The sequence below is a fragment of the Rhinatrema bivittatum genome, chromosome 4 (assembly GCF_901001135.1).
Source record: "Rhinatrema bivittatum chromosome 4, aRhiBiv1.1, whole genome shotgun sequence".
Lineage (NCBI taxonomy): Eukaryota > Metazoa > Chordata > Amphibia > Gymnophiona > Rhinatrematidae > Rhinatrema > Rhinatrema bivittatum.
The window spans coordinates 148,162,366-148,175,671 of NC_042618.1; the positions used below are offsets into that span (position 1 = coordinate 148,162,366).

At 39.5% G+C, this 13,306-nt stretch overlaps 1 protein-coding gene across 6 annotated transcripts in view; it reads right to left on the reverse strand.

The window, feature by feature from the left end:
• Window positions 1–13,306, reverse strand: part of RALGAPA1 (Ral GTPase activating protein catalytic alpha subunit 1) — a 647,855-nt gene that overhangs the window by 150,107 nt on the left and 484,442 nt on the right. For all 6 annotated transcript variants that reach the window (XM_029598964.1, XM_029598967.1, XM_029598968.1 and 3 more), the window contains 2 exons: window positions 7,611–7,769; window positions 6,185–6,312 (listed from right to left, as the gene is read on the reverse strand). In XM_029598964.1, coding sequence (XP_029454824.1) covers window positions 6,185–6,312; window positions 7,611–7,769 — 287 coding nt within the window. The remainder of the gene's footprint in view (window positions 1–6,184; window positions 6,313–7,610; window positions 7,770–13,306) is intronic.

The window sequence follows — 13,306 nt, forward strand, 5'->3', positions numbered from 1 at the left end:
CAAGGCCATATTATGGAAGCCAACCGCCCCCCCCCCCTCTCTCTCTCCAAAACAATCACCCAAGCAAAAAACAACTCACCAAAGGAGCTTTTCTGAAAATTCAACAAACTCCTGGGAGGCTCTACACAGCTACCCCTTTCCTTAACAGAAAGACTCCTCAACAATCTAGCCAAATTCTTCAGACCACATCAGAAAATATCTTGATTCCTCCACTATCATCATGGAGTGCCCCCCCCCCCCACCAAGCACAATAAACCACACCCTAATTTCCTTCCAACCACCCACCCCAAGAAGTTGACTATCTTCTCTCAACCCTCAAGCTCATAATATGCCAAGAAAACTCTTGCCCCTCTTAGCAGGACTGCTCAACTGTCTCCAGCACATCAACACTTCGGTAAAGAAGGGCCACATACTAAACTGCCTAAAAACGTAGTGGTAAAACCTACACTCAAGAAACAAAACCTGGACCTCTCAGTCTCAAACCTCTTCTTCCTCAGCAAAATTATAGAAAAAGCAGTTTTACTACAGCTAATTGACTTTCTACAAGCACAAATCTTTGGGACCCTTTCCAGTCTGGTTCCAGATCCCATCATAGCACAAATGGGTTGGAGTCTAATGGATTTATATGTTGTATGCTATTCATGCATGATCTCGTATACTGCCTCGAATGGTTAATAAAAATGTTTAAATAAAATAAATATCCAGGTACCGTGTCCTCTAGGTGCAATCACCAACCTCAACAATTGCCTCAAAATGATCTGAGACTGGATAAATTACAATAAAATAAAACTAACCTCCCCCACCAAATCAGGACTATGAACCATAAAAAGTGACTACAGCCACATTCACTCTACAATGACCTTGAAAGGAACTACCCTAACCTTCAGCCACAAAGTCCACAGCCAGGGTTTAATACTAAACTCCAACCTCATTACAGAAGCCCAGATTCTATCCATTACAAAATCAACCTTCTTTGATACAGTCACCTTTTCTTTGATGGCCCTCCTTTTGCAACAGTGGTCCAAGTTCAGTGTAATCTCCCATCTGGACTATTTCAACTTCCTCTATATCAGGCTACCAAAAAACCTACAGCTCATACAAAGTTCTGCAATACAAATATGTTAAACGCCCATACATTTGGACAGGTCACGCTACTCTTCCAAATCCTACACTGGCTCCCAACACCCTAACACACTATATTCAAAATCCTAGCCCTGGAAGTCAAGGCATTCAAGGGCCTAGCACCATCCTGCCTCACAAACTTAACTCACCCTATACACACCTGCTTGCCTACTGTGTTCACTATCTCAAGTCTGCCTAGTAATACTAGTCCTGAAAAGAAATGTATGATTATTATTATTATTTTTTTTTTACTATACATGTTTAATCGTACATCACTTCAGAAAGCCCAATTGGTGCAAAGGAAGCGTTGATAAATAATTTAAATAAAGAACCTTCTCATGATTGGTTTCCACCCACTAACACCTCACCTCTGTGTTCATTAATGGCCATCACTGAGGCTCTTGACATCATCTGCGAAAGGATCACAGGCCAAATAGACAAGATGCTGTTTACACTCCTCATTTTCATCTAACAGGGAACAAAATCCACTCTGCTCCTCTTTAAGGAGGCAGTCAGTGAGTTTCTGTGACTTTTTCATGATGCAATGTGAATAGTGACCATATAGGTCTGGGAGAATGCTATGCAGGCCTGGAACATAACATTCTGATATTTTTCTTCCCAAAACAGTACAAGGTCTGACACTAAGGCCCTGGGGGTACTAAGGTATGCTTCCTAGATTTCTTGGTCCTTTTCAGGGCAGATTTAACCACAACAGATTGGTGTGGCAATTGGGACTGGTTGAATCCTTGAACTGCCTGGGCATAGGTTAAGGTGTATATTTATATGTATGGTTTACCTATTGGTAGAAAAGCAACCTAGTGGTAAGAGCAGTAGGCTGAGAACTGAGGAAGCCAATGTTCAAGTCCTGCTGATGCTTCTTGTGACCTTGGGCAAGTCACTTCACTCTCTCCTATGTTGAGAGAGTATGCAGGCTAGGGCTCTTCAGCTTAGAAAAGAGATGGCTGAGAGGGGACATGATAAGAAGTTTATAAAATCACGAGTGGGGTGGAATGGATAAATAAAGGACAGCTATTTACCCTTTTAAATTACGGTATACTAAAACAAGGATACACTCCATGAAATTAACAACCAGCAGATCCAAAAAAGATCATAGAAAGTACTTTTTCACTCAGTGCATTATCAAGCCTTGGGGAATCTGTTGCTAGAGGATGTAATCAAGATGACTAGTTTAGCGAGGTTTAAGAGAAGTTTGGACAAGTTCGTGGTGGAAAAGTCGCTAATATATTATTAGCAAGGTAGACTAAAGAAAGTTATTGCTATCCAGCTATCCCTGAGCATAAGTAACAGGAATTAGATCTACTTTATAGTATCTGCCCAGTACTTGTGACCTGGATTAGCCATGGTCAGAGACAGGATGCTGGACTCAATGACCTTGTTCTTTACGTATTGCTCCATTGCCTCAGGTCCAAATTTAGATTGCAGGTCCTGTGGGGGATTGCACTGAATACAACTCACCATGAGCTAAAAAAAATAAAGAAACCTTTAGGTTATTTTGCTGCATTTCTGTGAGTCATTTGATTGATCTATACTACTGTTGCAGCTGGTGGGGGTACAAGAGCCCTGCGCGGAGGGAGGGGGCTAGAGAGGTAAGGCAGAGCCTGAACAGTTCATGACAGGGGGCATTGACTGTTGCTGGAGTCACTGACTGAGGACGTCTCAGGTACAGCTGTCAGGGCCCACTTGGCCCCGGTTTGACAGCAGTCTGGTTGACCCCGATATGGTCAAATATGGGCTGGCAGCCTTCCTTGGAGGAAACAGGTTGCCTGATGATACCCTGACATGGAAAAATATCCTAAAAGGGCCAAGGTCTTGCATATTCATGGTGAGCCATGGGTTCTGAAATAACACATGTCCTCAAGTCACCCTAACCCTTCACATATTGAGGGGGATTTGGGAAAGAGGGTATTTAGGAAGGTTTTAAGTAACTAGGCTAGATCCTCTTGTCAAGTCATCAATAAATCTTCAGTCTTTATTATTCCATTCAATTAGATAGTCTTGAGTGTTTATGGTCTTTGTATTATTTCCTGTTAAGGGCTGGGAGGTAGAAGCTGGGTTAGTCGCAGTTGTCAATGTTACAGTTATGATATCGAAAACAAATTTTATACTTCTACTTTGAAGAATATCCACTTTACAGTTCGAAACCTAAAAGATTTTACGGAAATATCTCAGCACAATATAATTAGAATAAAGGAAAGAATGTGAGCTGAAGGAAATGTGATTAGCATTGCAATTAACAGACATTTTATATGGTACAAAAAACTTCCCATCATCAGCATGCATGCAAACACTGTAAAGCTATCAACTTACCCATTTTTAAGTTTTATATTTTCCACTAGAACAACCCAATTTGGGTCAATCTGCATATTTAATAAAAAGTTATGTTACTGTTTAGATTCTCTTATTGACAAGGTACACGGTCATCAATACAGCACCTGTTATTCAGACTCTCATGGAATTAACTCATTGTGAAGAGGAGGAATTGTGCACAGAAAGGGGAAGACTGGCTGATAGATTTAATCTTTCTGTGTGATTGCTGAGCTTCTGCCTGAACCTGGTAGAAAACAAAAATTGAAATGCAATTTGCACAAAGCCTAACACAATGAAAAAGGAGTTTTAAAAAAAAAATACCAATAAGTGAGATCAATGAAGCATAGCTGTCATTCATCTCAGCTTATCAGAGAGGTGATAAAAATGAAATGACACGAGAGCCAAAGGGGCTGTGTGGTCAATTTTGTAAAGACAATCAAGCAATCATACTGTAGGACAACTGAGGAATTTTGAGAAATGTTAGCAATAAATCTCAAACTGTCTAGATGTTACTTTATTCTTTGTTTCATAAAACAACAGAAAACCCCAAAACACAACCCCCCCCCTTACATCTTATACCCAATTTCCTACAGGTCATCTTATAAAATATTAAAAAAAAAAAAGGTCATTTTTTTTTTGGCAATGACTAAGAATACAGAAGCCATAGACTGATATCGAACTGAGATCAGGAGATGCTGATGGGTTAACATGCCATGGAAAGCTTACTGTCAAAGGATGGGTGGATATTCCCATCCTTTCACTGTAAGCTTTACAAAATAATTCTGTCCTCACTCACTATTTGCTAGAACACCTAGATGTAAGAACATAAGACAATGCCATACTGGGTCAGACCAAGGGTCCATCAAGCCCAGCATCCAGTTTCCAACAGTGGCCAATCCAGGCCATAAGAACCTGGCAAATACCCAAAAACTAAGTCTATTCCATGTTACCATTGCTAAAGGCAGTGGCTATTCTCTAAGTGAACTTAATAGCAGGTAATGGACTTCTCCTCCAAGAACTTATCCAATCCTTTTTTAAACACCGCTATACTAACTGCACTAACCACATCCTCTGGCAACAAATTCCAGAGTTTAATTGTGCGTTGAGTAAAAAAGAACTTTCTCCGATTAGTTTTAAACGTGCCCCATGCTAACTTCATGGAGTGCCCCCTAGTCTTTCTACTATCCGAAAGAGTAAATAACCGATTCACATCTACCCTTTCTAGACCTCTCATAATTTTAAACATCTCTATCATATCCCCCCTCAGCCATCTCTTCTCCAAGCTGAAAAGCCCTAACCTCTTTAGTCTTTCCTCATAGGGGAGCTGGTTCCATTCCCCTTATTTTGGTAGCCCTTCTCTGTACCTTCTCCATCGCAATTATATCTTTTTTGAGATGCGGCGACCAGAATTGTACACAGTATTCAAGGTGTGGTCTCACCATGGAGCGATACAGAGGCATTATGACATTTTCTGTTTTATTCACCATTCCCTTTCTAATAATTCCCAACATTCTGTTTGCTTTTTTGACTGCCGCAGCACACTGAACCGACGATTTCAATGTGTTATCCACTATGACACCTAGATCTCTTTCTTGGGTTGTAGCACCTAATATGGAACCCAACATTGTGTAATTATAGCATGGGTTATTTTTCCCTATATGCATCACCTTCACTTATCCACATTAAATTTCATCTGCCATTTGGATGCCCAATTTTCCAGTCTCACAAGGTCTTCCTGCAATTTATCACAATCTGCTTGTGTTTTAACTACTCTGAACAATTTTGTGTCATCTGCAAATTTGATTATCTCACTCGTCGTATTTCTTTCCAGATCATTTATAAATATATTGAAAAGTAAGGGTCCCAATACAGATCCCTGAGGCACTCCACTGTCCACTCCCTTCCACTGAGAAAATTGTCCATTTAATCCTATTCTCTGTTTCCTGTCTTTTAGCCAGTTTGCAATCCACGAAAGGACATTGCCACCTATCCCATGACTTTTTACTTTTCCTAGAAGCCTCTCATGAGGAACTTTGTCAAACGCCTTCTGAAAATCCAATGTAATATCCTGAACATATTTCATGCTCCTTTAGTTGCACATATACTGGAAAATTTATAGTCCTAAAGTTACAACCAAAACATACCTGGAGAATGCCACCTAAAAAGTTATATATCTAAAAATTATTTTGGCTCGGTATGCCAATACAAAGAAAACAGTGTTTTAGCTTAATTTATAACTTAAAGTGTTAATATTCTCAAATGAAGTTTCATCATCAACAGACACTGCTGTGTAGCAAGTATTTGGGATGTTTTTGGTTCTTTTTCCACATTACAACTGCTAGGATGTTTTTGAAAATGTGCTTAAATCTAACCAGTTGAGACATAGCTAGTTAGCTTTAAAACAGTTTGAACTGCATACAGAGGCTTCCTAACTTAGCCAATTAATGATGAAAATTAGTGTTAGCCAGCTAAGTTTTCTCCCTAACCTTAATCTGCACCCCGACCCAGGAATGCTCATAAATGAGTGACTATATTTAGTTGCTCAGTGGAGGAAAATTTTAATCCACAAATTTTAATCTAGCCTCCTCACTCTGCAGTGAGGTGGCTAGCTCCTTCTGAACATCTACCCCATACTAACAATTAAAAGCCTTTAGGCAATGAGAAATTTTGCTACAAGTAGAAAATGGAGAAAAAAGGTTTTACTATCTAGGGTTCTAAATTCAGTAAAGGATACAAGTTTTGGTACAAAGGGATCAGTGACTTCAGTGCTCGGCTTGCATTGATTGCTGTTGCTTGAACTAAACCTGGGAGAATTTTTCCATTCACTATAGCGCCATCAAAGAGCGGACCAAAGAATGGAACCTGAGAAAAACAAAGTTACATTTTTTAGACAGGCCAATATGTTAACATCAGGGAACTGATCGGAACAAAAGAATAAATTAAGAGTTCTATGAATTCCAATTGTTGTACATGCTTTAAAACCACACGGCCTACTGTTTGTGTCAAAATTAAAATCCACTTTGAGGGGGAGGATGAGAACCTTTACTGCAGAAAGGAAGACGTATTGCTAAAGGATGATTTTTCAAAAGTGGTCATGATTCTCTAAAACTATTGTTATTTCTAAATTAACTTAAAGCCCAAAAAACTGCCAGCAGACACATACGCCATCTCTTTCTCTTAGGCTCCTGTTTGATATCTGTCATAAAATTTAACTATGGCAATTAACCCAATGATGAGAACAATTATTGGCCTGCCAGTAATTTCTTGGCTCCAAATTAATTTAATATTAACTATACTTTTCTAAAGAAAACGGCCACTTTTAAAAAATGGTCCTCCCAGTGCCTCTGCCTTACCATAGGAAGATGGTTGAACCTCACAAAGATTCTTGTCAGTCAGCTGCCAGCAGACAAGAAAACAAATCGATCAAGTAGGTAATACAATACAGGATTAGGTAATATTAATCAATCTCTCTCTCAATTTATTTGCTAACCCCTTCTTTTCCTTCTTCTGGGCCTAGTCACACAAACACTGCATGCACTCACTGGAATACTCAATATCTATAAGCAACTGTTGTGGATCTTTGAAGAGGAACACAGCAACAAATACAGTGTTACTACTGAACCAAGACAATTATAAGGGCAGATAGAGTTGGCCTGTTAATACTATTTTTATTTATTTTAGATTTAGCTCACTAGGCAGAAATGTTAAGAGGAGACTCACAAGGCCATGAAAAACAAAAAATACATTTGACAAAAAAAAAAAAGATGGCAAGGCAAAATATATCACGCTGAATAAAAAATCCATCTTTAGCATTCTGAAGGCTGAAAAAAGCTAGAAAAACTATATTAGAATAATTACAAAACAAATTGAGGAAAAGAAAAACAATAAGAAATGAAAAGAGATAAAAGACTGTAGACAAAAATTAAATAGAAAAATTATATAAACGTATAGATTAAACAGAAGGAAAAAATGAATCAAGTGTCTTCATCATCTATTATTTCTCTAAACAGGGTTGGATTGAAAGGGTTAAAGGAACAGTAGATTCAAAAAGTCTAATACTTCTGTACTTTCATTTGCCATCCTCACTGACTATGCATGCAACGCCACTCTTAAAAATGAGAAAAATCTTACCTATAACGCAAAAAGAAAATGAATCTCACCTCTGTTTTTTTCATGATCTGGATACTGTACATGTGGTTTTTCATTGGATAGATGATGATAAGAACATCACCAAACTCTGTAGGAATAATTCCTCTTCTGTAGTCTCGAGAGTGCTCAGACCAGACAATGTGCACTTCATCGTTTCCTAGGTGTCTCAACTACAAACAATCAAAACCAGATGAGGAATCTAATCTCACTTAACTTTTGTAATACATCAGATGAAGTTAAAACAGCTATTAAAATTGAAAAGCCTCATATGTAAAAATTTTCTTACAATGCTCTCAGTATGCATAGTGCTATAGATAAGAAGGTAGATAGCAGGCAACTTACTGGATAATTTCTTACCTGTAATTGTTCTTCAAACGCAGAATTTTAATGATGAATCATGGAACCTGAGAGAAATTTCCCAAACTTCAAGTTCAATAATTAGAACTCGTGTTCTCAAGACACAGCACAAGCTGACAACTATTCTGTTTTGACCTAGGAGAGACTAGATCTGTGATGAACCAAATGTTGAGCTCCTAAAGAGGAGTGGATGGGTAGTAAAAATTCAAGAGATGGAAAGTAAACATGCCTCATCTGAAGTTAGGGTAGTCTGCCTCTAAAGGAAACTCTGGAGGGTTGACAGAAAGCCAGCTTGGAAGTGAAGTCACATTTATAAAGAGCCTAATGGGCTTTGTAGTCTTTAGACATTCACAGCTGAGAAGCCAGTTAAATGTAATTATAGATGAATTCAGATTAATTAAAAAGAGAACCAAACAGCAGAGCCCAGAACTGTTGTCCATTTTTAAGTTAGGGAGGCAACCAACTGCTGGGAAGCTAGGCATTTGGCAGATTAAAGAAGGTAAGGTTTGTTTCCTGTGCTGCGAGCCAGGTTAGCATATGTTTGTAGCTTTAACTATGTGTTTGAAATGCCCTGCTGACTAGAAATCCATGGGTACAGTTCTGAATTGGAAGCATGAGTTTAACAAGATGGCCACCAGGCGGCAGTTAAGAGGCACGGGTTTGGGATGACTGAAAAAAATAGTCCAAGCAGCTCACAATGCCATCAGCAGACTGGAGGAGAATTCGGCAACGGATCTTTACAGGTTTGACTACAGATCAGAAGATGTCTCTGAAGCAGAACTCGTGTTCTCAAGACACAGCACAAGCTGACAACTATTCTTACCTGTACAAAAATCTGGGCCAGACTCATGGTATCTGAAGTGCTTCTCCATGAGCTCCAGCCAGGACTGCCACCCCTTAGGTAGCATGGTCACACATCAACGACACCCCAGGATGTCATATGATGCCCTCAGGCACAGGATACATCTATCATGGGGGTGCGTGACAGATATGATGCTATTGCACAAAGGGCATTTCAAAGCCACTGGCAGACTTATCCATGGCTTGTCGAAAAACTAAGGAAGCAAAATTGAACTCTGTTATCACAGGTGGTCAATGTTCCTTGGAAATATTCTGTAAAACCTTTCCTAGGGACACTAACAAGAGAGAAAAAACTTCAGGACCTCATGATAAAAACCCTGGAGAAAAAGCAGGAGTGTGCAGATCTGCAACATGTAGGCTCTGCGGCAAAAAGAGTGAAGGGCCCTCACAAGGATGCATGGTATCATGCCAGCCTGCACATGCCTAGTAGGGCACAGTCAGAGTTCTAGAAATTTTGACATAAGTTCCAGGCTGGACTCCATCAGATGATATCAGCCATGTGTGAGAAACAAATGTTATTCAAAAAATGCGCTAAGAAAGGAGTAAAAAGATATGCTAAGTTTAGGAAACCATTTTACATTGACCAGGTGTACTAAAACAGTAGTAAAGTGAAAAAGTGTATTATCTTTACTACCATTTTAAACTTCAAAAAATTGAAGGCTTTCTGGATCAGTCCTGGGACCTTCGAGTCAGTGGAACTCTGCCCCAGGACCAGAAAGTCCCCACTTCCCACTGATCAACGTACCAAACCACCCACCACTATCTCTCCCACACGCACAATTTACTTACCCCCACTCACTCAGTCTCCCTCTTGCCCCTTCCAACCCATTCTCTAACGCATGCCACTTATCTATACACCACTCACTCACCCAATAGCTCCCCCCTCCCCCTCCTTTTCTGATCTCGCCAAAATTAGTTTTCATGGCTGCAGTGCCTAGATATTTATCAACCGTTAAGATTGAGGACATTCCTTCTCATCATTCAGTGCAGTAGGAATTTTTCTGCATCGCAAACTTCAATTTTTGGCTCTGACTACTTGGATGTTAAAAGTTAGATAGTCTTATCCATGCAGATGCCTGCACAGGATAAAAAAGTTCTTCTTGTACTCTTATCATATGATCTTACAGTATTAAATGGAGGTTTACTGCCTGGTGTGCATGTTTCAGTGAAGACCTATTTAAATACCTTGTTTCTTTTTAACTTCAATAGCTGCTAAACCTGTATGACTTGAGTCTGAAAAACAACTGTGTCAGAATTCACCTCAGTGCAGTAGCAGTATACAGTGAGGACTGGAAGGGTGCACCTAATTCTTACCAGCCTATAGTTGTCAGATGTATAAAGGATCTCATGAATCTCAAATCTCCAATAAAAGATCCATTCATTCTTCAAGGACAAGCAAAATGGCAGTTACTTTATCAGAAGTTAAGTTGTTTCTTTTAGTGTGATTAAACAAAATGTGCACTAAATTTAAGCACATATTTTCGAAATTGGGCTCTCAGATTAGCAGAATGAATGTCTCATAATAAATGCATATTGAAATGATGCACTGCACTCTCTTTCGGAACTTTTTACCTAGCATCCTAGAGTCTTCCATTTGTGGCTTCAGCTTTAAAGCTACCAAGGCTGCAACACAGTATGGGGCAGATTTTCAAAGGGATACGCGCGTACCCCCCGAAAACCTGCCCCAAGTTCCCCCTGTGCGTGCCGAGCCTACGTTGAATAGGTTCGGCGGCGCGCACAAGCCCTGGGACGCGCGTAAGTCCCGGGGCCTTCCTGGGGGTGTCGCTCGGTGCGTCACCCGGGGCGGGGCCGCGGGTGTAGTCCCGGCCTGGGGGCATGGCCGAGGCCTCCGAAACCGCTCCCGGGCAGGGGAATCGCGTGCCGACCAGCTGGCTGGTGCGCGCGAGTTACGCCTGCCTCAGACAGGCGTAACTTTTCGAACAAAGGTGGGGGGGTTTAGATACGGCTGAGGGGGTGGGTTAGGTAGGGGAAGGGAGGGGAAGGTGCGGAGGGGTGGAAGGAAAGTTCCCTCCGAGGCCGCTCCGATTTCGGAGCGGCCTCGGAGGGAATGGAGGCAGGCCTCGCGGCTTGGCGCGCGCAGGCTGCCGATTTTGCACAGCCTTCCGTGCGCCGACCACGGATTTTAGCGGCTACGCGCGTATCTATTAAAATCTGGCGTACTTTTGTTTGCGCCTGGTGCGCGATCAAATGTATGTACGGGCATATTTTTTTAAAATCTACCCCTATATGAGTAGGTCTTATGATTAACTTTGGAGATAATCATTTATTTATTTAAATATTTTATATACAGTTCCACATAATCACAACATTTTACAAAGTTAACAATTAAAGATGGATTACTGGTTCGTATTTATAAGCAGGCATTAAATGAAATGTTCATTTAATATTAACTAAGTATCTAGAACATAGGTGTGAAGTACATACATCAATTAATATTACAGATGTCACATTTTAGTTATGTTGTGCAGAGTTCTTGCATATTTATTAGATTTATTCTTCATTCTTCCATTCGTATCTTTTATCATTCTTATTAGTGTAGTTATTTACTTTTTGTTGTTTTTAAGTTATGTTATATGCATTTTTGAATAGCCAAGTTTTAGCTCACATTTAAATATCTATCTGGTATCAAACGTAACATCTCAGGTAGTGAATTCCAGAGTTTTAGGCACGTTATGGAGAACATATGATCTCTTATTTATGACAGATATGTGCTCAGTATTGTGGGTTCAGTCATTAGTCCTTTCTTTTGAGATCTTAGTGTTTGCTGAGGTGTAAGGTTGTAATGTCACTCCTATCATACAGGTGCTATTGGAGTGAATGATTTTGAATATTATCGTTAATACCTTAAAATAGATTTGAGCTTGTATTGGTAGCAAGGGTGTGATGTGATCAAATTTCCTAGTTCCTACCAAGAGTTGTGCTGAGGTATTTTGTAGTAGCTGTAATGGTTTTAGGGTACTCGCAAGATGACAGAGTAATAAGGAGTTACAGTATTCTAGGTTTGAGAAAATTAAGGTTTGTAGTACTGTAATGAAAGTCCTTGAAAGTCAGTAAAGATTTTAACCGATGTAATATATGCAGTTTGGCTTATCCTATATTCATTAGTTTGTTGATGTGCTTTTTCATGTTAAGGTTCTCATCTAGTTGGATTCCTAAATCCCATACTTGATTTGAGGGAGTAATTTGAAAATTACCCAGGTCTATGGCTGGTGGTTTATCTATCGAAGTGTTTCTACTTAACCAAATGATTTCAGTCTTTATGGGGTTTAAAACTAGTTTACGTTGTGGTAGTTCCTGCTGTATTGCTTTCATGTATGTTGATAGTGTTGATACTTTATTTCCAAATGATTTGGAGAATGGTATGTAGAGCTGTATGCCGTCAGCATACAAGAAGAATGAAATTCCTAAATCCACAAGGAGTTTACACAGTGGGGGCATATAAATATTGAATAGTGTTGTTGAGAGGGCTGAGCCTTGAGGGACATCTGTATCATTATGGAAAGTGTCAGATGTGTGACTGCCCAATTTAAATTGGAATGCTCTTTAAGATAGAAAGGAGGTGAACCATCTATGAACACTACCGTCAATCCCAATGTTGCTCAGCTGACAGAATAAAACGTAATGTCCACTGTGTCAAAGGCAACACAAGAAAATAAGATTCATCATTTTCAAACCTCCTTAAAACCAAGTCCATTAAGGAGAGAAGTAATGTCTCAGTTGAATGATGTTTCCTAAAACCAAATTGATTTGGATAAAGAATATCATGATCATCCAAATGGTTCACAAGTTGAGATAACACTGCTTTTTCCAGTACTTTTGACAGAAAAGGCAAGTTGTCCCAGTTGTTGATTCTGCTGGTTTTGTTTTTCAGAATTGGTTTTCTTATAGTTTGTTTTAATCTCTCTGCAAAAGAGAGATTAATTAAGGTGGTGATTGTAGGAGTGACAAAACTGAGTACTTGTTTTAAGGAACTGGTTGGAATTGGATCACGTGGGTGAATCACAGGATTAATTTTGGTTACGATTTGATTAATTTCAAGATTAGATACTCTATCAAACATGGACCATTTGATCAGACCATGAGTATCTTCAGGTGCTTTTGTGGGGAAACAGATAGGTAATTGGGTTTTCAACCTTTTGATTTTGTCTAGAAAGGATGTGGCGTATTCATTGCAGGCAGCCTTTGAGAAGTTATAATTTCTCAGGATAGATGATGTCGGGTCTTTAATTACATTTTTAACATCAAAGAGCAATTTAGAGTTAAATATTACATCATGAATCTGTTTAACATAGTAGTCTTTTTTTGCTTTGTTGGTTAGTGCATGGTATTTTGTTAGGAGGGATTTATATTTTCCTAGGGCTTCGGTGGATAGGTTTTTCCGCCATTATTTCTCTAGTTTTCTTAGGTTCTGTTTTGTGCATCTTAAGTCTTCATTGTACCAGGATTTCATGTATTTAGAGGTATTCCT